This window comes from Hemitrygon akajei, chromosome 11, assembly GCF_048418815.1.
Source record: "Hemitrygon akajei chromosome 11, sHemAka1.3, whole genome shotgun sequence".
Taxonomy (NCBI): Eukaryota; Metazoa; Chordata; class Chondrichthyes; order Myliobatiformes; family Dasyatidae; genus Hemitrygon; species Hemitrygon akajei.
The window spans coordinates 44,621,570-44,647,266 of NC_133134.1; the positions used below are offsets into that span (position 1 = coordinate 44,621,570).

General features: G+C 38.9%; 1 protein-coding gene across 4 annotated transcripts in view; it reads left to right on the forward strand.

The window, feature by feature from the left end:
* Positions 1–25,697, forward strand: part of LOC140735558 (protein tweety homolog 3-like) — a 182,396-nt gene that overhangs the window by 122,969 nt on the left and 33,730 nt on the right. For all 4 annotated transcript variants that reach the window (XM_073060747.1, XM_073060748.1, XM_073060749.1 and 1 more), the window contains exons 8-10: positions 9,697–9,752; positions 18,464–18,556; positions 24,968–25,060. In XM_073060747.1, the coding sequence (XP_072916848.1) occupies positions 9,697–9,752; positions 18,464–18,556; positions 24,968–25,060 (242 nt within the window). The remainder of the gene's footprint in view (positions 1–9,696; positions 9,753–18,463; positions 18,557–24,967; positions 25,061–25,697) is intronic.

A 25,697-nucleotide genomic window follows, 5' to 3' on the forward strand; every position in this document is an offset into this window, starting at 1 on the left:
TTCCCCATGTCGTGTTCTAGCAAAAATTTAATTTAACAAAATAAGGATTACAATGCTCTGATTTATCCATTTTAGGATTCTGAGCTGATCGGTAATGTGCATTGATCACGAGGAAAATATTTTACGATATACTGGAGTAAAAGGATTGACAAATTTCTGGCATCTTAACTCATTTGCCTGTTGAAATAAACAGTTCTTATAAGTGTATTTGTAAATGGAACTTTACATAGAAACACTTCTGTTTTTGAAGCATTTCTGCCTTGCATGTGTATGCCTTTTTGCAATATGCTGTTTTAAAAGTTAATTACAACTCCATAAAGATTAGCAATTATAAATAAACTTTGTAGATAGCTGTGAGGTCAAGTTGCTTTTGCACTTCATCTACCTTGGTGTTGAGAAGACTGGAAATTGATCTGAGAACTGTTGGACCAGTTAAAACTGGAGATTGAACCTAGATATAAAATCAATAATGGAGGTCTTTTTCCTTTCAGCAGTCAGTCTTAACTTGAATGGCTTGTATATCTGTCACATTTCTGGTGCCTTCTGCCACTTCTATTGTTTCCATTTCCTTGATCTTAACAGACTCACTTGAATGTAAATGTCTGATGTTAGGTATTTCACACGCCTACATTCTTTGTCAATATTTGCACTCTCTAACTGCTCCCAATTCTCTCTTGGACCAGATAACCTTCTTTACAAATGATGCCCATGGCTACCATGGTTTAACATTCTAGACCACCCCTTCAACCTAGCCCTCAATCTCCCCTGCATGTTTTTGTTCTTTCTCAGTTCTGATGAAAGGTCTTCTTCCTTTAATATTATTATTTTCCCGCAGGCATGGCCTGACCTGCTGTGTATTTCCAGCACTTTCTGGTTTTACTCTTGATTTTCATTAATAAAGCAATCATTTGTTTGCTTATTTGTCAGGAAACTATGATGATTCAGGATTTACTAATGCAATCTGGTCTGAATTATTTATTTGCTATCATGGCATGATGAATCCCAGACAGTGAATGTACATGGTCCAAGCTGTATTGTTAATTGATGTGTTATGCTTTAATCAGGCAATTTTAAATGCTTATTAGGATGACTTTCTGGAGCACTCAGCAACACTGTCTTTTAGATCAGCTTAAAAGTATTTGTGGTCTTTCCATTTAGAATTCTGAACTTCTAATGCATGATTATATTGATTTTAATCATGAATATTGTTGAGTAAAATTTGAAATCCTGCTTTGATAAATGATTTCAAAGTGCAAATTTCATACATACGTACAAGTCTACCCCATAGCTGAAAATGCTGCAACTTGGTCGTTTCTGATTATTATGCTGCTTATTTTTCATTGTTTACTTTAATTTTAAACTATAAGCATAAATGGAAATGATCTTATATCAGTGCCTTATCAGTGATGAAAATTTAATGTTAACACTCAGATATGTTTTAATATAAATTGTTTTGAAGATTAGGTGTCCCAGAGTTTAATGCAGAAATTCTGCAGTAATTAGCACTGCATACTATTACCCTGTAGTTTGTCAGGGAAATTTTGCACTGTGGGTTATGACTACACATTGATCTGCTATTAACCGTACCAAACACAAAAACATGCTATCAGCCTCCTGGGGAGTGTTAAAGAAATAGTTGATTGTGTTGAAAATAAGGATGATGCTTAGCATGCAAAGTTGGCTGGTGATTCACAATCCAATGATTCTGTAAATTAAGTTATTTATGGTTCTGATATGTCATTCAAAAGAGCATAAATTAAATAATGGTGTCTCATTCCTGCCAAAAAAAAATTGATCATTATTGGAATGATACTGTTCTTTAGCTCTTAGTCTACTTGTTACATCCTTTTATTTTGCTGGATTTCAATTCCTTCAGTTATTTCCTTTCTCCTCATATATTGAATAAGGAATTTTACTATTTTCCTTGTCGTTCTGTAAAGTCTTGGATATCCTGTCTGCAGAATGCTGTTACCAATTTACACTTCCAGTAGTTTGCCTTATAGAAACCAAATCAAACTCAGTAACAGACACACAAAATGCTGGAGGAGCTCAGCAGGTCAGGCAGTATCTGTGGAAATGAGTAAACAGTCGCCGTTACAAGCAGGGACTCTTCTTCAAGACAAAAAGGTAGGGGGAGGGCACCAGAATAAAAAGTTGGAGGGGAAGGAGGCTAGCTAGAAGGTGACAGGTGTGGCCAGGTGGGAGGGGTAGGTAAAGGATTGGAGAAGAAGGAATCTGAGAGGAGAGCGGGCCAGAAAAGGAGGAGGAGGGGACCCGGGGGAAACGATAGGCAGGTGAGAAGAAGTAAAGGGCCAGAGTGAGGAATGGAAGAAGAGGGGAGGGGGAGGGAAGTATTTTTTTACTGGAAGGAGAAATCGATATTTATGCCATCAGGTTGGAGGCTACTTAGATGGAATATAAGGTGTTGTTCCTCTCCCCTGAGGGCAGCCTCATCTTGGCACAAGAGGAGGCCATGGACTGACAATATTGGACTGGTAACAGGAATGAAAATGTTTGGCCACTGAAAAGTTCCACTTTTGACGATGGAGTGGAGGTGCTTGATGAAGTGGTCACCAATTTATGACGGGTCTCACCAATGGCCACATCGGGAGTACCGGACACAATAGATCACTCCAGCAGATTTGCAGATGAAATGTTGCCTCACCTAGAAGGACTGTTTAGGGCTCTGAGTGGAGGTGAGGGAGGAGGTGAATGGACAGGGCTAGCTCTTTGGCTGTTTGCAGGGTTAAGTGCCAGGAGGGAGATCAGCGGGGAGGGACGAATGGGAATCACAGAGCGAGTGATCCCTGTGGAAAGCACAGTAAATGCTGTGAGAACTGACACTAACTAAAAATGATTGATTGCATAGTGGGTGCATCAGATTGCACTGCTGCTTCAGAGCTTCAGAAACTCAGCTGTGATTGTGACCTTGGGGGTGCTATTTGATGAATTGGCCACTGTAATCTTTCCCTTTCAGTGTGTGGCAAAAGAATCAGAAGGGGAATTATTGGGCATTGAGATATAGTGAACCGTGGGACTACAAGGAAATAAAAATAATAATGGAACTAATGGGATTACTCTCCTAGGTGAAGGCACGGACCTGATGACTATCTTTTGTTCAAGCAGTTAGTGTGTAATTAATTAAACAGTAAATGTGAAAAAAGCTCTACAACTATGGTGGTGAGATCAAGATAATTGTTTTAAGATTTCATGGCCATTATATAATCCATATATTCTCAGTCCTACAATGTTTTTGGCAATATATTTTGTTTGCTGTTAGGAAGCACCATTGTTTGGATCCTCAGTAATTGTAATTGGAAAATTATGAACTTTGATCGTGTTCTACTGGATTGGTACATTCCCAACACCTCCCCTACAGCGATTTTTCTGAAATAAAGTTAAATTGTAGGAAGTGCTTCTTCGACAAGCAGAATCTGCATTGAAAGTGAATATTTCATATTGAGTTATAAGTTTTTAAAGAATTTGAGCAAGTTCAGACCTGTAGAAGTAGGGATGAAAGAAGGCAAAGGACTGCGTTGAAGAGGAGGGACTCAGTGGTGATAATTAACAGAATTTTAAAGGGATCGACAGCTGGATTTAGAGATCCAAATGGCAAAGTTACTGTAAAAGGGAACAGGAGAAGTGGATTATAATCTGTTATTAACTCCACAGTGAATCTAAGATTCAAACAAAGGGAACAATTTTAAGTAGGACATCACCTAGTTTAAGTCTCAGCCCAAAAAAAAGGAACTGAGGAAAGTGACATGGTTTTGAAGTAAGCTTCAAAATGCACTAGATCAAATGGGGTGGGGGAATAAATTAATGAACGTAAAGGGGATAAGTTGCAATCTCACATAATAATAAAGGAAGAAAACATCAAGGGTAGACATTCTCAGAAGGGAAGTCAACACAGAAGTAAAAGAAAATATATTTTGAATGTTAGAAATGTAATCTTTTCTACAAGCATTGACCATTCAGCAATAAATGGTAATGTGGACATTTAATATTTTTTGAATTTGAAGGACAAGTCCAATTTAAGTGACTTACATTATAGTTTAACATGAGGTCTACATAAGTTAATTTTATCATTAGAGGTCTTCAGTTGTTTTCCATATATCTGGTATTTATGAATTTCTGCTGTGGAATGCAAGCAGTTCTTTAAATTGACTGATAACTTCATAGTCTGCAGTTGTTTCCCAGATAGATTTGACAATCTTTGTGATTCAATGGAAAGACAAGCCCTAGGTAATTGGTCTGTCCACACTCATCTCCAGTTTTTAAGGGTACTGGATGCTTTCCCTCATGGGCAGAAGCATAAAAAAATCCTGCTATAATTTAGATAACTATTTTATCGTGAGTCTTGTATTTGGTGTGGTTTAATTAAGATAACTTTGACTTTGGCTATCCATTAAGCAATAGTTTTGTTTAGTCTAGGATTTCTTTGTTTAGGTTAGGAAACATTTGAACAAAGCCTGTTTCTTTTTCCTTGGCAAGAAATAAAGACAATTGCCTATTGAACTTTTTTGTTGCAAAAATGTTTGTTATGGTATGTTAGGTATTATGTACGGTAAGTGATTTAATATGATCTACATCTGTATTGAATCTCTTAATTTAGTTATCTGTAACCAAGCAGAAAATAATTAGGATCAAATAGTTACGAAGGTAAGATATGATGGCTGTACAAAAGATATCTGCTCCACTGTTGGTAAAATTACATTAAGAAAACAGTCTGCCTTCATGTGATGTCTTTAAATTAACATATTCCAGAGCATGTCATGAACCAACTTCAAACAACATTTGATCATCAAATGTTTGTTCATAAAGGCAGTTTATTTTAGAAAGTGATGAGGCAGTGATGTTTAAGGAGTGAATTCCAGAGCTGAGGGTTCGGACTGCTGAAGGCAATCGTAACATGATCACATGATGATTCATAGGCTGAAACTTTTCCCAGTCCTTAGTTTTCTAAAGAAAACCAGTTATTTTAACTGAGGCCGCATGGGACTAATATATGGTACTCTAAACTGGTAAATTCAAATTAAGACTCCCACTCGATTTTGACAGTGTTGTCAGAGAGGTATAATGCTTCTGGACAGCTGTTGTGCACAATCACTTTGTCAGTCAAAAGCTGTAACATTTGGGACTTCTACTTGGTTGAATTGTAAGAGCCGTTTTAACTTGTGATATTGGATTCATTTTATAAGGAATATACTATCCATGGACAGCAGCTTCTCATTTAACCTTGAAACTCACCCTCTTCCAAATCAAATCAGACAACTAGGAAAGTCAAGTCAAAGTCAGTGGTATTTGTTGGGTATGCCGTATGAGGTAAGGAACATTTCTGAAGCAAAGTTGTCAGTTTGTAAAGTTGGGGGTTTTTCGCTGTGGACAAATGGTTAGAATAGAGTGTTTCTAGGGTTTTCTTTTTTAGAGAGCTGATTGTGAGTTAACTGTTTTTGTCGAGGATGGAAAGGAAACTAGTTTAACTAGGTTGTTTGTGAAATATAGGGATGATCATCAGTTATATTTTGAGGCAGTCTGGTGATATGAACAGCTGACCCCTCTTAAATCCTGTAATATAGCTTAAATGCCTTAAAGTGATGCACGGGAGAAATAACACCACCAAAAAAAAGATCAGTGTCAAATGCTTAAGGTGGAATTATGCCAGCTTGTCAAAGGCTAGGTCAGTGAAAGGCTTTTAACAGCATTTTAAAGAAAAAACTAAGTTGCAAAATTTGAAGGCCTTGACAATTGAATGCACAGCTGCCAGCAGTGGAGTGATAGAACTTGAACAAACGTCTGAGATTTCATGCAGAGGTATGTGTCGTTGTCGTTAGGTTGCATCTGGAATTTCCAGTTGGCGGACGATTTCCCTCCACGCCGCTCTGACATACTGGGAAATTATGTACGTGGCAAGTCAGAAACTCAATCCAGAACTGATAGATCATGAAGGTTGATAGCCTTGTACAGTTCCGGTGCCCAGCACAGAGAACAATGGGATTGATGGCAAGAGAATGGTTTGTCACCCGGACTGAAAATGGCATGTGAAATTTTCTCAGTATTAGTGTGGAGCATATTTCTGCTAATCCTATTTGGGGTAGTTTGTTCTTTCCGAAATGCAGCTTCATGTTGCCAATATACGAGGGGTGATTGGTAAGTTCATGGCCTAAGGTAGAAGGAGTCAATTTTAGGAAACCTGGCAGATTTATTTTTCAACATAGTCCCCTCCTACACTTACACACTTAGTCCATCGGTCGTGGAGTATACGGATCTTGAACCTCCAGAAAGTGTCCACAGGCAGATGATTGATAAGTTCAATTGTTATAAGTTCATAGGCCACCTAAGGTGGAAGGATATGAGTTATACAGCTCTCGTTACTTGCACATACAAGTCAACTCTTTGAGTGATTATGCAGAAAGTTTGAAGTTAATAACTCATCTTCTTTTACCTTAGGCCACAAACTCATCAATCACCCCTCATAAATGTGGAAACTAATAAATGTTGTTATAATATGTTACCAAAAGGCAATGGACAGACAGGTAGGAAGAGAAATGAGAAAAGAGTTGCTGATTTGTCAATTGATATGAAATAAGCTAAGAGAATTAGTTGAACTTAATTCAGCAATCAGTGCAATATTAAATTCTGACACTTTTACACCATGGAAATGATTACTATGCAAGAAACAGTCTTCATCAAAATCCTTATCATTGCATGAATATGCCCCCTTATTATCCAACTGCATTAAATAAATGTCTAATGAAGTTGTCAATGGAGAGTCCTGTCATATGCAATGATAAACTATTAAATATCTGCACTAAGTAAGTCTTAAATGTCTTTGCCAATATGTTACACGTGTCATAAATAATTCAGCACATGAAATTTATAAAGTTGATTATGGTAATCGTGGGGAACATACTATAATGTATTGCGTTTTCTGACTTCAGCATTAGGGCAGTTAAATCATTTGTGTTGGCTAGATATTTATAATTTATGATTAGAGGTGCATATGATTCATGGGATGCTTACTGTAATCCCTAAAACTTTACACATTTTATATACAAGTACAATCATAAAGGTTATTGACACCTTGAGCATGAAGGCAAATACAAATTGCCTTTTTCCCCTCCAAATCTTCTAACAATAATCAGAAAGTGTAATACCATTTCTGAGAGAATTACATTTTTTTTAAAAAAGCTACATCAAGAATAAATGTTTGGTGACTGTGTTCTTCAGCGATTTTTATTTTGTGTCCATTATTTGGTAAAATTAGTACCTTTACCAAAAACCTAGTGCTTAAACGTTAAACTACCAAAATATATAAACATAGCATGTTACTTTTTCTTGGTGTGGTAGTCATTGTGTCACATAGTTTTTACAATCCATCATTTACAAGAATGGAAGAAGTGCTGAAGAAGTTTATAAATATTTTGTGGCTTGCAATTGGATTTGCCAATGAAAATATAAAAAGCCAGCTTATTTGGTAGAAGATACTGTTCTGATTCTACATGAAATTGTTCAGCATTGAAAGCAAGAAGGAAATTCTAGTAGCTACATATCTAATATTAATCCTTTTGTTTAAAAACTACAGTATGCATTGAAATGGGTTGCTTTATGTATTTTGTGAATAAATGCAATAGAAAGTGTTGAGTATTTAATAGTTTAGTAATATTTGAGTGATTTTGTATATGTATTATTTGATTAAGCATTCTAGTTCATTTAAATTATTCACTATGGGTTATGTGTATAAATACATGAATTGCATACCTCATCACACTTTCACGTGATACGTGTGCGCTTCGCTTAAAGTAAATCTGAAGTTAGACTTGCATGTTGGACTCCTGTGTCTTCCTTTAAATTAGTTTAATGTTTTGAAGTTACGAAAACGTAATGGAGAGGTTCATGATCATATTCAAAAGACGTACTCTATCCGTAGGGGCAATGTTAATTCCATTTAGAGAGGTAAGGTCTGTGAAACAAAAACTGCTACTGCTGGGAAACAATTAAAGAACTGGATATGCCAGAATTTTTGAGGTGAACACTTAAACTTTGATTTTAATTCAGGACCTTAACTTGTGTTGAATAATAAAACTTCCATTTTCTCAGTCTGCTAAAGCTCTAATGAACATTATAATTATTAAAAATGTTTGTAATTTTTGGTAAACTTTTAAAATGTAATTATAATTTTTTTCAACAGTAAGTTGCTGACAATGCAGTGCGTATCATTAGTTTCCAGTGGGTTTGTTGCAGAGAGGAAATGCAAGAAGTTTTCATACCCTGCGCTTCTTTGATATAGTTTGGCATGGTGTTGATGCTAGCATCTTAAATTGCCCACACAAATATGTTGAACTAGAAAGCTAAAATAGGATTTCGGATCTTTAATGATTAGAAGACTGACATGGCTCAGCTTCAGAATTCTTGTGAATTTTGCTTGTCACTATATAATGTAAATGATTTGGTGACTTTTAATGTAAAAGCTCATATGAAATACAGAATGAGTCTCTGCTCACCTCTTCGTAAAGTGGAAGCAACAGTGAAATGCTGAATATGTCCCAGTTTAATTAGTATCTTTAAAGTTCACTTGTTATAAGTGGTGATTGCAACTTATGTCCTTTTTCCCTCTTTTATCACCAGTCATTAGATAGATAGATAGTTTATTGATTCCAATGGAAATTAGTGTCACAGTAGCATTACAAGTACACAAATATACAAAAATTAGAAGAGAAGAAAGAATAAAAAAAAGTTACCTGAAGCAGTTAGAATGACCTTATTTAGTGCTCTTTGAAGCAGCACAGTTATCTTAGTCTATGACTAGAAGTGCTCCTCTGTTCAGCCAAGGTGGCATAACAGGGTGAGAAACATTGTCCAGAATTGCTAGGATTTTCAATAGGATTCTTTGTTCTACCACAGTCTCTAGTATGTTCAGTTTGACTCTTACAATAGAGCCACCCTTTCTAATCAGTTTATTGAGTCTGTTGACATCACCCATGTTGATGCCATTGCCCCAGCACACCACTGCATGGAAGATTGTATTGTCAACAACAGACTGGTAGAACATGAAGGAGAGGTCTGCATACTCTGATGGAACTGTCTTCTAAGGAAGTGAAGGTGACTCTAGCCCTTCTTGTACACAGCCTCTGTGTTGGTGCTCCACTCAAGTCTCATCCAGGTATACCCCAAGTAATTGTAGATCCTCACCATATCCACATCCCTAACATCATTAATAACAGGGAGCAGTGCAGGCTTAGTCTTCATAAAGTCCATCACCATCTCCTTTGTCTTACAGATGTTGAGCTTTAGATGATTCAGCTTGTACCATGTGACTACTAGGCCCCTATATTCATCGTCCAGTCCTCTCTTTATACACCCAACTATTGTTGAGCCATCGGAGAAGTTCAGCAAATGACATGACTCAGTGTAGTATCTAAAGTCCGAGGTATACAGGATAAACAGGAAGGGAGCCACTATAGTCCCCTGTGGGATCCCAGTGCTGCTTATAGCCACATCTGACATACAGCTCTGAAGCTGTGTAGTCGTTCTGAAGTAGTTAGAAACTGGAAGGTATGACAGAGATTGCTTTTTAGAATTTCTGATTTTGCCCCATTGAGCTTCAAAATCATCTGGCCATATCTTTCAAATTTTCTATAAATCTGTTCAAAGGATTTATCAATAGTTAAATGTTCATTTTGTTTTTTTTTGCAGATGCTTTAAATTATTACCTGGTATGCAACATTGGATACCCAAATCCTTTTCAACAGGTGAGTGCATGCAAAACATCAATTATCTTTTACGTGCAGTTGGCCCTCCTTATCCGTGAATTCCGCATCTGCGAATTCAACCAACCGCGAATTGCGAAAACCCGGAAGTGCTCTTCCAGCACTTGTTGTTCGAGCATGTACAGACTTTTTTTCTTGTTATTATTCCCTAACCACTAACCAGTGCAGTGTAACAACTATTTTACATAGCATTTACATTGTATTAGGTATTATAAGTAATCTGGAGATGATTTAAAGCAGGGGTGTCAAACTCATTTTAGGTCACGGGCCGGATTGAGCAAAATGCAGCTTCATGCGGGCCGGATCAGTCAGACGCGTGCGAACGCAGCTTTCGTTGCCTCCGTTTTTTCAGCCTGCTCTCATGTGTCTCAGTCTCTGCTATAACTACAAAGTGTTTCACTTTACAAATTCCGTTTCTTATGAAAAAGACTGCCGAGCAAGACTGCCGAATAAACACTAAAACCCTGATAACCTGGTACCTGAATAAACTCAGCATTAGCCATATCATACGCCATGGGCGCTTCGATTACTGGGGCCAGCTTTAATAGTAATTAGATATTATCTCGCGGGCCAAAGATAATTCCACCGCGGGCCGGATTTGGCCCGCGGGCCTTGAGTTTGACATATATGATTTAAAGTATATGGGAGAATGTGCATGGGTTATCGTGGATTAGGATCGAAAAAAATCGGAAGTTCTCTTACTAAGTAAGTCAGAACAGGTACATCCGGTATTATTTAGTGTCAGTTAGTCAAACGTTTGCATTCGTATATAGTATATATTTTACCTTTCTATGCATATAAAACACATGCATATGAACGTATGTTTCAGCGCCGGGCTCGGGAAGAAGTTCCCGAGTTCGATCTAGTGACAGATTGCTATAGAGTGTGCTCTCCACCGTGCTGGGTTGATGTGTGGATCAAAAACCCAAAACCCAATAATTAAACCACTGTGTTGTTTAGTAATAATTGTAGCTTTCATCTGGGCACAGCCTTTCTCATTTTCTCCTTTAAAATTGATCCAGTCGTTCACCAACGTAGCCTAACGCTTTTCCAATGACCGATGGCATTTCACCTCTATCCAATCGCTTTATTATTTCCACTTTATTTTCAATCGTTATCGTGATTATTTTTGTGAACAGGAACACTACGGATTCAGATCTCTGCCGCTGGGTCCTAATGTCCACTGCACTGAGACAGGTTAAATAAGGTCTTGAGTTCCGCTGGGTCCTAAGGTCCACCGCATTGTGACAGGTTGAATAAGGGACTTGAGCATCTGTGAATTTTGGTATCCGGGAGGGGTCCTGGAACCAATCCCTCACAGATAAGGGGGGCCGACTGTACAAATGTTTGATATGCCTCTCAAAAGGAATTGTATAGATAAAGTTAAATTGTCTTTTCTTCTTATTCCAAGTACTTCAGGTTGTGACTTGACTTGCTTATCCCAGACAAATATTAAACATTTAAATTCTCTGGCTAACACATAACAACTTGGTTCATCTCAGTGCAGTAGTTTTTTGAACTTCTCACTGTTGCATCAAGTCAGTCGAGTAATGTTATTCTACCTGTTTCTGTTGTATTTGGAAATATGTTTTAAGAAGAATAGATATTGAGTAGAAGAGTACATTTTGTGTGTGAATTTAAGCAACATATAATAGCTTCTCCAACACAGTTGTACAGAGCTGCTAATTTTTGAATGCATTTCCTTGAGTAACATACTTAAAGTAATTTTAGTTTTGATCTTTTCTTTGATGTATGTCTTGCCGAGAATCTGTTTAAAATTTAGTATACTAAATTAGTGTAGAAAAAGGCATCTACAGAAAAGAGCGTGGGACACTTTTGACCAATTTAGAGCTTGTATTCACAAACAAAACTGTTATATGTTGCTGACTCTTTAGTCATGGGAATTGCCTAACTCTGAAATTTAGCATTGAGTCTGTAATACTTAGAAGCTTGGGTGAACAAATGTTTCACTTATAAAAACAGAATATACTAGAAATAATCTGCCAGTCAAGCATTAACTGTGGAAAGAGATAGAGCTACTTACTGTTTCAGGTTCATGGACTTTTGATAGAACTGAGAAAAAGTTAGCTTTTTTTGGCAAGAGAGAAGTATGGATAGATCAAAGTGCATATCTCCAGAGTGAGTCCAAATGTGTTATTGAGTGCAGTTGCAAGATTACCTTGTTTATGTCGTGTGTTGCTAATTGTGAAGCTCTGGGACATGTCCAGTGGGCCAGATTACATTAATAGAATAAGAAATATTGAAGACAGGTAGGAGGATAAAAATGGAAACTTCAATATTGAATTTGGAAGGCTCAATGTGCCAGGATAATGAAGTGTTTGGCCTTATTGTAATAGTGAAGGGAGCTATGGACAGAACGATCAGAATGGGAGTAATAAACACAAGATTTTGCAGGTGCTGGAAAGCTTGAAAAAGACACATAATGTTGGAGGAACACAGAGTCAGTTATCATTTGTAGAGAGGAAACAGTCAGTGTACTGAGCTGAGAGTACCAGGATTTTGTGCGTGTTGTTCAGAATGGAAGTAGCATGGTGAATTGAGGAAGCGGGCAACCAAAAGCTCGTGTTCTTTCCTGTGGTCTAAATGGAGGTGGTCTGCACAGCTCTCACCTAATCTGCATTTAGTTTCTCCAGTGTAGAGGAGCTCACATTGTGAACTTGAAATGCAGATGCATTACTTTTTCACCTGGCAGCATTGTTTGTGTCCCAGGATGGTGAGAAGGCCTGGTGTTGCACCTCCTGTAGTTGCTAGGGGAAGTACCGTAGGCAAGGGAGAGGTTGGTGAAGATGGAAGAGCAACGCAGAGAGTCCCAGGGGAGGATATCTTCAAAATGTTGAAGAGGGAGGGGATGGAAATAATGTGTTTTGGGGTGGAACCTGGTTGAATCTGGCAGAAATTGCAAAGGGTGAACAATTGTTGAATGAGAAGGCTGATGAGGTGGGAAATAATGGCAAGTGCTACTTTGTTATTGCACGCTCCAGGATAAGAGAGTTGGAACAGAGTTATGGGAAATAGAGCTGCAGTATGAGTTCTATCCACAATGGTAGAGGTGAACCAATATGACATAGATGGAAGAAAGGGATGGTATCCTTATACGAGAAAGGTAGGGAAAAAGTATTGTCAACACAGCTATAGAAGTCCGTGGACTTGTTAATGGATGTTTGCAGCTGAGCAAGAAAGGAAACTGGAGTCAGAGATGAACCATATGTTCATGAAGACAAGGTAGAAACTGGTAGCAAAAGTGATGACATTTTCAAGTTTAGAATAAGTGCAAGGAACACACTAATGCAATTGTTGATGTTACTAGGAAAAGATTTGAAGCTGTGATCAGAGTAGGATGAAAACAACAGTTTCCAGGAGAGATGGGGTTAATTTGGGCCTACTTGAATAATCATAGCCACACCTTTATTCTGGGAAAAGGGTGGTGGTGTTTAGTGCTGTAACAAGTGGAGTCTGAGCCTGGAAGAGTAAAACTGGAAAAATGAAAGAAATGCTGTATCGGGTGTAGAAAATGAAATAAAGAGGATATTTTGTGAAAAAAACAGCAAGCTGAGAATGAGTTAGACAGTTTTTACTATTTGACAGTAATTGAATCTTCATAAATTGACCCTTTGGTTGAATTGCAAAGCCGTGACCTTCTGTGGCCCGAAAGCCCTAACTTTTGGTGCCCAAGTATATGGTAACCTGTCTCAATGACTATCATCCGGTAGCACTTGCAAACACAGTGATGAAGTGCTTCAAGAGGTTGGTGATAAAAACACGTCAATTCCAGGCTGAGAAGCGACTTGCATCCGAGCCAATTTATCAACCGCCACAACCAGTCCATAGCAGATGTCATTTCATTGGCTCTTCACTCAACCCTAAAATGTCTGGACAGTGGGGATGCACACATCAGGATGCTCTTCCTCAACTGCGGCTTAGCATTCAATGCTATCACCCGCTCAATATTAAATAAGCTTCAAGACCTTGGCCTCAGTACCTCCTTGTGCAATTGGTTCCTTGATTTCCTCACTTACATCATCCATCATCAAGGACCCTCACCACCACCATTCAGGCCATGCTCTGTTCTTGCTGCTGCCATCAGGAAGAAGGTGCAGGAGCCTCAGGACCCATACTGCTAAATTCAGGAACAACAATTACCGTCAGCCATCAGACTCTTGAACCAGAGGGGATAACTCTCTGAACTTCACTTGCCCCATCTGTACCCACAACTTATGGATTCACTTTCAAAGGACTCTTCATCTTGTGTTCTCAATATCATGTTCTAATTATAAATATATACTTCATTTAATATTTCTTTTGTATTTGCAGAGTTTGTTGACTTTTGCACATTGATTGGTTGTCCTGTTGGATGTGGTCTTTCATTGATTCTGTTGTGTTTCTTGGATTGACTGCAAGAAAAGGTGACATATATGTACTTTAATAATAAATTTACTTTGAACTTTTGACCCAGTTTTGATTTTGGGGCTTTCGTAACACAGAAAGTTCAAACTTTCTTTGAGTTAGGCAGAAGCGGGAAGCCTTTTCCTCTAGACTTTACGGTATAACTTCATCTGTGCTTACCTGAAACTTCCTGAGCAATTTGTGTATTAATAACATTTGTGAAGATTCATTATTATTTAGAAAATAATTTAGGCAATTGGAAATATTGTGAATAGAACATTTAACAATAGAGGTTCCATTCCCAGTAATAAAACACAAAGAACCGAAGTAAATAAAAGGTGTTGAATGTGGATGATTGTACTAGTGTTGTAGCAGTAAGTGAAAACAAGCTGATTTCTTTAATAGACTGCCTTGAAGTTTCGAACTTGTAAGAACACACACTATTTGCTAATGCAGCTGAAAGTTGCCATGTCTAGGGGACAGTTGTTTTTTTTGGTGGAAGAAAGATTCTTGGCAAAGACTTGCAAGGTAGCATGGAGATTGTGACCTGAGGTCACTGTTTACTGTGCGGTCACAAGTTTTTTACAATGTCTTTGGTCTGCTTGATGCAGAGTTGTTTATAAATTGTTTCTGGCTTAATATATTGGCGATGTTTACAAATTTATATATATTCAAATTCAGACAAATGTCTCCTAGAGCTTAATGGCTGTAATTAGTATTTGTAGAAACTAAATTTGTTTGCTATAAATCTTTGAATACTATATTCAATGGAGTAATAGTAGGTGGAATTTTGGATATAACTTTGATTCCAATGTATCATATAGTATTGCAGTCAAATACTTACCAGTGAAGTAGTCTTGTCTCTACTTCATCAGCTGCAGCTTCAGGTTAGCTTTTCCTTTTAAAAAAACAATTCCAAATCAGATTTCAGTGAAGTGATTCCTTAATTTCAAGACTTTAGAAAGGTAAACATTAAATTATAATACTAACTTGCAGCACATTTTTCATACAAACAATATATTTAAAGTGCTTTACAATGGGATAAAGTGCAAACATGAAAATAAAAGTCAAAAAGGTGTTAGTTAAAAGCAAAGTTAGATAAATAGGTTTGAGCTGGCGTTTAAAATTATCAACTGTGCCTTGCTCTCTAATAGTCTGAGGTACTGAGTTGCACGGTTTAGAAATTGGTTCAAAAATCTGACCTGCCAATTATCTTTTGAGGAAGATTGTTTGAATTGAAGAGACTGGAGGTAGAAGACCTGTGGGCTCAGGATTAGAAAAATGACATGTTGATGTACAGGGGAAACTTGGGGTGCAAATGCACACAGCTCTCTGAAATTGGCAGCAGAAGTGGATAGCCTGTTGGTGTTTTTTAATCAGTCAGGCACTAAGTATAGATGTTGTGAAGCCCCGATACAGTTCAGAATCAGGATTATTATCACAGACGTATTGTGAAATATGTTCTTTTGCCACAGCAGTACAGTGCAAAAAATAAAATTTACTATAAGTTACAAAAATGAATAGATAGTGAAAGAGAAGTAATGAGCTAGTGTTCGTTGATTAATGGGCTGTTCAGAAATCTGATGGCAGAGGGAAAGGAGCTGCTTCTAAAACATTGTGATTCTTCAAACTCCTGCTTCAATCTGTGGTTCCCACCTGTTTTAAGTAGACCACTATCATCCTTGTAGATTTTTAAAAAAGGAAATGTGCCTTATTGACTACTGCCCAGTGGCTGTGATATTTGCCATTATGAAGTGCTTTGAGAGGCTGGTCATGGCATGCATTAGCTCCAACCTTCCAAACAACCTTGACCCACTGCAACTAACCTACTGTTGAAGTGGTTCTATAGTGGATGCTATCTTCGTGGCCCAACGTTCATCTCTGGAGTGTCTGGATAGGAAAGACACCTGCATTGGACTATTGTTTATTGACTACAGCACTGCCTTCAGTACTATAATTCCCAGAAAGCTCATCACCAAACTCCATACCCGGGGAGTTAATATGTCCCTCAACAAGTGGATCACCGACTTCCTGACTAACTGATTGCAATCAGTAAGGATAGACAACAAGGCTTCCACCATTGTTCTCAACACTGGTGCTCCACAAGGTTGTGTCCTTGTACACCTATAACTATATAGTTAGATTCTGTTCTAGCCCTATCTATAAGCTTGCAGATGATACAGAGGTCCGTATCTCAAATAACAATGAGAGTACAGGAATGAGATAGCTTATGCTCCCTCTCAGGAAGGACATTTACTCCTCTCAACATCAGCGGTGTTGAGGATGAGGGCTTTAACCACTAGCCTGTCCTGGTCAAACCACATAGTTGCCATGACCAGGAAAGCTCAGCAATACCTCTGCTTCCTCAGGAGGCTAAACAAAGTTTGAATATCCTTGTCAATTTTAATCAGTGCACTATAGAAAGTATCCTATCTGGATGCATAACTGATAGGTATGGTAATTGCTTTGCGTGTGATTGTGGGCACAGCTCAACACATCATGGAAACCAGCCTTCCCTCCGTGGACTATACATTTTGCTACCTCAGTAAAACAGCCACCATAATTGAAGACCCCACCCATTCTGGACATTCTTTCTTCCTTTGGCAGAAGACACAAATGCCTAAACACTCATACCACCAGGCTCAAGAAACTTTCTCTGCACTGTTACAAGACTAATGAATGATTCCTTAGTACCATAAGATGGACTCTTGGCCTCGTAACCCTACCTTGTTATGATCTTGCACCTTATTGTTCACCTGCCTGCATTGCACTTTCTCTGTAGCTGTTGGACTTAATTCTGCATTCTGTTACTGTTCTACCTTGTTCCACCTCAAAGCATTGTTTAATGATTTGATCTGTATAAGCAGTATACACTGATAATAATAAACCAACCCCAATTCCTGTATCTCCTCCCCGATGGTAATAATGGAAGAAGGGCATGTCCCAGATGGTGAGGGCCTTTAATGATGGATGCCACAGTTCTGAGGTGCTGGCACTTGAAGATATCCTTGTTGATGGGGGGGCTTCTGACTGTTATGAAACTGGCTGGGTCTACAACGTTCTACAGCTTCTTGCGACCTTGTGCATTGTTGGCTCCTTATAAGGTACACTCTGTCGTACATCTGCAGAAATATGTAAGAGCCTTTGGTGATATCCAAACCTCCCCAAACTTCCAATGAAATAGAGCCACTAGTGTGCTGCCTTTGTGAGTGTATCAGTGTGTTTGGCCCAAGAGAGATCTTCTGAGATGTTGATGCCTAGGAACCTGAAGCTGCTTATCCTTTCCACCACTGATCCCTCGATAATGACTGATGCATGTTCTCATGACTTCCCCTTCCTGAAGTCCACAATCAATACCTTGATCTTTCTGACATTGAATGTATGCTTGTTGTGACACCACTGCTCTGGCAAATGTATTCATTCTTGTAAGCCATCTGAGATTTCTGCCAAGGCAAATTTGTAGATGGTGTTTGAGTTGTGCGTAGCCACATGGTAATGAATGTAGAAAGAACAGGAAGGATGTGCAGGCTTTGGACAGGATGCTGATGAGATTCAATGGGATGTTGCCTGGGTTAGAGAGTGAATTGGCACCCTGGTCAGTACAGACATCATGGGCCATAGGCTCTGTTCCAGAGCCATTTTCTTCTATGCTCTATGTAAAAAGCAGTCATGTAATAAAGATCAGGAGCAGTGTTAATTGTTGTGTTAGCATAACAATGGTGGCAATATCATCCCACCTCTTCCAATGAGTATTCATGGGACGTGACATTGATATTACTAATTAAATAGGCCAAAGGCTCAATTTCACATTTATGTCTGTCAAAAAATACTGGCCAATTACATGTAGGTGTAATGAGATTAATGTGTTGGGTAGTTAGATAGGCAGGACTGGTTTGACATTACTTACTGCCTGTTACGCTGTTGGCATTTAGGGCAGCAGTGAAGGTCCTCCATCACCATCTGAAGGATTCTTCATTGCTGTTTCTTTAACAATTTAGCCCTGAGCTGAACTCCAATCTGGAGGACAGATGGACCACTCTTAGTCTAGCCTCTACCCTTTGACCTGTTTGGCATGGGTGATCCGACCAAGAGCCAAAGCATAAAGATTTGACTCCAGCCAGCATAGCTCTCTGGGTCATTGAGGCACACAAGCCTCCAAACCATGGCAAGGTTGTGGTCCTCTTGGAGGAGCTTGACAGTAACTTGCTTTTTGGTATGTTGTCAAAATACATGTGCTTCGGTGTGGGAAATACAAGTAATGCAGTTTTTATTCCTTTTAAATCCTTCAGAAACTCTCACGAAGTCATAAAGCTCTGGTGGAAATGCAGGATCATGTATCCGAACTTCTAAAATCAGCTGTCCCTGAGTTTCCATCTTCTTATGTAAGTATTCTCATTGAAAGGAAAATAATAGATCTTTTTTCATGTTCAAGTTTTCCATTTAATTTATCAGATTTCCATAGAAGCTTTTGAGCTTTTTTTACCAAGTGAAATTGAAATTATCTGTGAAGACTGAATAATGAAGAAATAAATGAGGCAAGATTATTTTATTGTAAAATGATTATGGTGGCATGTATTATTATGATTCCTTTATCTGGAGTTGAATTGACGTTAGCAAATTGAGCAATGTAAGGAACTCTACCTGTTTCATCAAATCAATGCGACTTTGAGTTATTACAGGAGCTTTCTCAGTGTATTATGTACTGTTACGTACCCCGTAACTGGGTCACTTACCAGCAAAGATAGAGAGGTCTGTTGAAGTCTGATGATACTATTTTTAAAAGTCTTTTATTTATGATGGGGCACAAAAATAAGATTAATACAAACATTCAGATAACATACATCGTCAATACTCAATCTAAAAGCGCGGGTATAGTAATAATCATCAATAAGAAATAGCTCTATCGTTTGTCTAGGGGATAATATATTGTCCGATGGAAATATAAAAGTCACTCAGTTCCTGCAGGCTTCAGCCTTTGGGGACCGCTGGGATTTCACTTGTTGGAGAGAGAGAGATTTGTGAGAAAAGAAACTTGCCCGGGTCTTTTGATGAGGCCAATCCGTTGAGTCGGGGGAGTTGGTTCCCCGTTGTTAGTTCAAGAAAATCGTTTCTGTGGTACCCGCCACCGGCTCCCAGGCAAAGGAACCGAACGCACGTGGCTTCCTTCAAATGGCTGCCCGCTATTACGGGATCGCTAGCGTTTCTTCTGGTGCCTCTGAGGGGCCGTCTCTACTTCCCCTCTTTTATCTTGACTCGCAGGGTAGTAGATGTCAATCAGGTTGGGGGTGAGGCAATCTCTCTCTCAACCAGCCCACTTTGCCCGAGGGCTTGCACGTAGCCTAGTCCCCAATCCACAAATGTGTCTCCAAGAGACAATGGCCAATGTCGCGTTATTTTGTATTGCCGGGGAACGAGGCATCCGGCACGTCTCTCTCCCATTTCCTGGGTCCACTGACCCACCCCACTAGTGCTCTTGCAATTCTCGCAAAGGAGGGGGCTGCGGGCATAACAGTACATACTGTCTTTGTGAAAGAGAAATTTGTTTAGCCTCACTCCTTTGCTATTTTTCCTTTTCAAGTTTACATTCTGAAATCTGTTTATCCTTTTTTTTAAGGAAATGCAATACTGATTGCAATAACTATTTTCTTGTTGCCTCTGATTCTTCATATTTACCCTAAAATTAATGTTCTCCTTTCTGCTACAAACAATTTTCCCCACATAATTAATTCATTTGCATAATATTGATCTTACAATGCCAGCAGTTGCCCTTATACTGAAGCAGCTAAGATCAAAGCCGTTGATAATTCTAGAGTCACATTGCATAAGCAGTGTAGGTTTCCTTCCTGGTAAAATATGGTGAACTAAATGGGTGTTTCAGAAATGTACTGCTTGCTGTTATTGGGATCAGCGTTTTTTTCTAATTCTAAATTTATTTAATTACTTGAATTTAAATTCTCCAGCTGTCACAGTACTTGTAAAATGCATATCGCTGGATCAATGATCCAGAACTGTAACATTTTGATGCATTTGATGACCAAGGTTTGGATAAAGGAGTCACAGCTTTAAAGCTTGAAAATGCAACCAATGGGAATATAGGTTGCTGAAATTAACAGATATACAGGTGTGTTTTATCACAAGTGTATAAATGATCTATTTGAAGAAATAGATAAGTGATGCAAACTAAGTAGTATAATTCTGAACAGTGGGTGTGTTGTTTGAACACTGTTTTGCCCTTAGGGCTTGAAGTTCATAGAGGCAGAGTTGTAGAACATGGAAACAAGCAGTTTGGCCTAAATGTTTCCTTGCTAACCAAGTTCCCTACCTAGGCAAGTAGGACTACCTTGCATTTGGCCCATATCCCTCTAAACCTTTCCTATCTATGTACTTCTTCAAATCTCTCTTAAATATTATAATTGTACCTTTCTCAATGGCTTCCTCTGGCAGCTCATCCAACATACCATCCTCTGAGTTATAAACTTCTTCCTCAGTTCCTCTTCAAATCTTTCCCATCTCACCTTAAACCTATGCCTTTTAGTTTTAAACCTGGCTACCCTGGCAGTTGTGGGGGGGGGGGGGGGGGGGAGAAGAAGCGGGGTAGAGACTGTGTCAATCCATCTTACCTATGTCTTTATGAACTTGAAAATGGACACCCAACACCACCTCCAGCCTCCTTTGTTCCAGGAAAGACGGTCCCTATCCAGTCCCTTCCTACAGCTAAAGCTTTCGGTCTCATTGACATTCTTATGAATCTTTTTGCACTCTGTCTAGCATTCATAACCTTCCCACAGCATGGCAACCTGATCAGCACAATATTTCACATGCATCTTGTATCGTTGTAGCACGACATTGCACTCTTGTACTCACCACTCTGTCATACTGCATTGCCACTTTCAATGAACTTTGTGCTTATATCCCTAGATCTCCTTGATGTACAGCATTCACCAGGGTGTTAGGATAAGTTAATAAAAATGTTGAAGTGTTAAATTATTTAGTTCATAAATAATGAAGTAGAACAGTAGGTAAATTATTAAAGGTTTGCTCATGTTGGTTAGAAACAGAAAACCTACAGCACATTACAGGCCCTTCAGCCCACAAAGTTGTGCCGTACATGTCCCTACCTTAGAAATTACTAGACTTACCCCTAGCCCTCTATTTTTCTAAGCTCCATGTACCTATCCAAAAGTCTTTTAAAAGATCCTATCATATCCGCCTCCACCACTGTTGCCAGCAGCCCATTCCACGCACTCACCACTCTCTGAGTAAAAACTTACCCCTGACATCTCCTTCGTACCTACTCCCTGGCACGTTAAACCTGTGTCCTCTTGTGGCAGCCATTTCAGCCCTGGGAAAAAGTCTCTGACTATCCACACAATCAATGCCTCTCATCATCTTGTACACCTCTATCAGGTCACCTCTCATCCTGCAACGTTCCAAAGAGAAAAGGTCGAGTTCACTCAGCCTATTCTCATAAGGCATGCTCCCCAATCCAGGCAACATCCTTGTAAATCTCCTCTGCACCCCTTCTATGGCTTCCACATCCTTCCTATAGTGAGGCAACCAGAACTGAGCACAGTACTCCAAATGGGGTCTGACTGGGGCCCTATATAGCTGCAACATCACTTCTCGGCTCCTAAATTCAATTCCACGATTAATGAAGGCCAATACACCGTACGCCTTCTCAACCACAGAGTCAACCTGCGCAGCTGTTTTGAGCATCCTATGGACTCGGACCCCAAGATCCCTCTGATCCTCCACATTGCCAAGAGTCTTACCATAAATACTATATTCTGCCATCATATTTGACCTACCAAAATGAACCACTTCACACTTATCTGGGTTGAACTCCATCTGCCACTTCTCAGCCCAGTTTTACATCCTATCAATGTTTTGCTGTAACCTCTGACAGCCCTCCACACTATCCACAACACCTCCAACCTTTGTGACATCAAAGTTCCACAAAAGCATCTTGTCCATTTTGGGCACTATATTTTTGAATGTTTCTTAAGATCTTAGAATGAGTATTAAGGATAATTGAGGTAATTTAGTTGCAGAGTCTGGTAAAAACTAAGGGGAGGATATTCATTAGGACCAGCTCAATTATGTGCTTTTGATGGAGAAATTGAAGAGATTGTTGATTGTTTCTCTTTTGAAACCTTAACCAAAGAACACACATTAAAATAAACTGGTAAAAGAATCATAAGTTTTTCTTTAACGTTATCAATGTATGCTGTACAATCTTGAATGTGTTGGGACTGATCATCCACCATGATCTAGCTGCAGATGTTTATGTAGCTGGTACTCCAGAGCACAAGCTGCATTGCAACCTTCACAGCCCCTTCATCTGGGAAATATGCCCATCCTGAGGAGACAACACCCTCAATTGCACACTGACCATGGCTTCTCGATTGAAGCCGAAACGTCTGCGAACATTTTGCTAAGCTCGCTGATCAACCAACATGTCCACTGATTGCTTGTGGTTATCCTGATACAAGTGCACTTATAGAAAGAAATGAGTGTAAATCAGCTGCAGGATGAAAGATACCGTAAATTCCGGTGTATAAGCTGACTCCTTTTGTAGAGGTTTTTGATTTAACCAGAAAAGTTCACAAGATCTCACATGCTGGTACTCAGCTTTGTCGGATCCGGAACCTGGAAATTTTGTGAACCAGTACCTGCTAAGAAAATAGGCTTGCACATTGTAGAGCGTTATAGGCAAATTCTTAATAAATAAATCAGGGAGGGAAGTTTTCGATTAGGTTCCCAATGGTAAAGAATCTTCTGAAATGTAACTCCCATGAAACCATTTAGCGCCCATCATAATCTCGTTAAAACGTAACACGGGGTGTCAGGATCAGTACGTGTACTCAGTATTGAGTTTGCGACCGCCGTGTACAAAAGATTAAAACAAATGCGATATGATGCTGGCTTCAAGCTGAAGGTTGTTGATTTTGCTAAAGGAATGAATAACTCTGCAGCTGCTAAGAAGTTTAGTGTAAACGAAACAAATGAGAGAGTGGAGAAAGACGGAGGAGATGCTGAGGGAAATGCCAAAGACAAAATGTGCAAACCACGGGAAAATATGCCAGTGGCCAGAACTGGAAGAGAAAGTTTTAGAGTGGGTGAATCACCAGCGATTGTCCAGATACATTGTTACCAGAGAAATGATTCAAGTTCAAGGATTGAAATGGGCTGAAAAACACGGTGAGGTTAGCAAAAATTTCAAAGCTATGCGAAGTTGCTGCACCCGATTTATGAATAGACGTGATCTTGTGTTGAGACAAAAAAACAAAGATTGCTCAGAAAATTCCCGCGGGGTGTTGTTGGTTACATTCAAGAACGCTGCTGGATGGACGAAGCGGGTTGCTTGAAGTGGGTTAAAGAGGTGTGGTGTCGATGTCCCGAAGGTTTCAGGAAGGAAAAGTCACTACTTGTCTGGGATATGTTCAAAGTGCACTTGTCATGTGAGACAAAAGCAGCATTGAATGCTGAAAATATGGACATTGCAGTCATCCCCAGTGGTTTGACGTCCGTGCTGCAGCCACTAGATGTGAGTTTAAACAAATCATTCCAAGAATTCATGCGTAAATAGTGGAACGAATTTGACTCTAAAACAGCCAGTAAATATGACCTGTCTTCCGTGTATTCATTTTTCCAAAGTTGGCACCCTCTGTATAAGCCAACACCCTAATTTTAGGACCAAAATTTAGGGCCAAATTCTCGGCTTATAACCGGAATTTTATGTTAAGCAAAATTAAGAATCTCTGTTTGATATTATGAGGTTAATTTAAATGCAATTTTTGTGTTTTTAGTCTTTTTGTTGTTACAATGTAGTTATTTTAATCCTGTAATACTTTCAACTTGTTAAATAGGAACTAATTACATTTTGAATTCAGTTTTTAAAGCCGTTCTGTCAGTTCAGTTGGTGATCTTTACCAAGAGAACTGTAATGCACTGTGCAAGACCTCCCAACAAAAACCTATATTCTGGATCTTGCTGGAAGAAATAATTTAAAAATTACCCTATTATTTGGAAAGTTTAATGTAGCAGAGTTTGCAATATTTTTAAAAAAAATGAAAAGAAGGTACTTTGAAAGGAGGGAAATTGTAGGACTAAAAATTGATGGAAGGCAAAAGTGACAGACTGAAACTTTTCATTTGAAAATTGATTTAACCCCAGGATCTTCAGTATGTTAAGCTTGTTTATCTCAGAGTGCAGATCATTCTCTCATTATTTAAGATTTTTTACTGGAGCAAAAACCTGCAGGCCTGAGTGTTTTTCACTAATATATAATAATTTTTGGACCCTAACTTATTTTACTTCCCCAAATATTTTGGTTTAGTTATCAATGCAAATCGAGTGGAAAATTATTAGCAAGGCAAGCACCACAAGTTATCCCTTTTCATATCCTGGATGAGACTGGCATCTCGCCAATAGTGTGTGCTTAGAACAAACGGCAAGCAAGTTAAATTTCAGGATGGACTAGTCATGTGTAATTTTATGTATCATGTGTACCTAGATCTTGTGTGCTTAGGCCATTATAATGTATGGAATATTACATTAGATTTGTAGTTTGAGGCAGTCTGCACACCCATAATTATCAGAATCTTGCAATCTAAGCTGGACCAGTATTGAAATCAACTTATTTAGTACGTTATCAGTTCAGTAGTCCTATTAACCTCATAGGTTTCCAGTAAGCACTTCCTTTTCTTAAAAGGGAGTTCATGTATGCTTTAAATGCATGATTTTAATTGTTATGTACTTACGAGGTGATCACTGCTTAAATGTATTAATAGGAATATCTGGAACGGACTCAAATAGTATTGAACTCGACAGAGACTACCCTGCAGCAGTTGACTGCTCTGGTTGATTGTCGCAGTCTTCATATGGTGAGTGTATAAGGTTGTGATTTTGCAAAGAGCAATAAAAGACTAACACTGTTAAAATTAATCCATTCTCTTCCACTTCTCTGACCGGTGTTTCCTGCCAGCTGAAAATATTGTAAGGCAAACTTGATAAAATGGGAAGCTTTATAATTTATTTAGTATTTTAGAAGATGCCATTTTTTTGTTATTCCCTCTTCAATTCCTCACTGTTTCTCGGTGATGCATTCTGTGGAAGTTTACATGTTCCATAGTTGTTTGTGTATGAATCTTGCTGAGGTCAGTGCCTGAAGTACTGCAGGCGATCTTGATGGTCCTGTCCCCTCTCAGCACCTAAACTGATACTTCACAAGTTGGAACTTTATTTTGCGCAGGGTAGGCCCTTCCAACCCTTCGAGCTACGCTTCCCCAGCAACTCCTGTCAAATGCGATTAACCGTAGCTAATCACAGGACAATTTACAATCAACGATTAACCTATTTGGTACTTCTTTGGACTGTGAGAGGAAACCAGAGGACCAAAAAAAACCCCTGCACATTCTGCAGGGAAGATATCCAGAGACTCTGGAATGGCACCAGAATTGAACTCCGAACTCTGGAATGCCCTGAGCTGTAATAGCGTCTCACTAACTGCTACGCAACCAT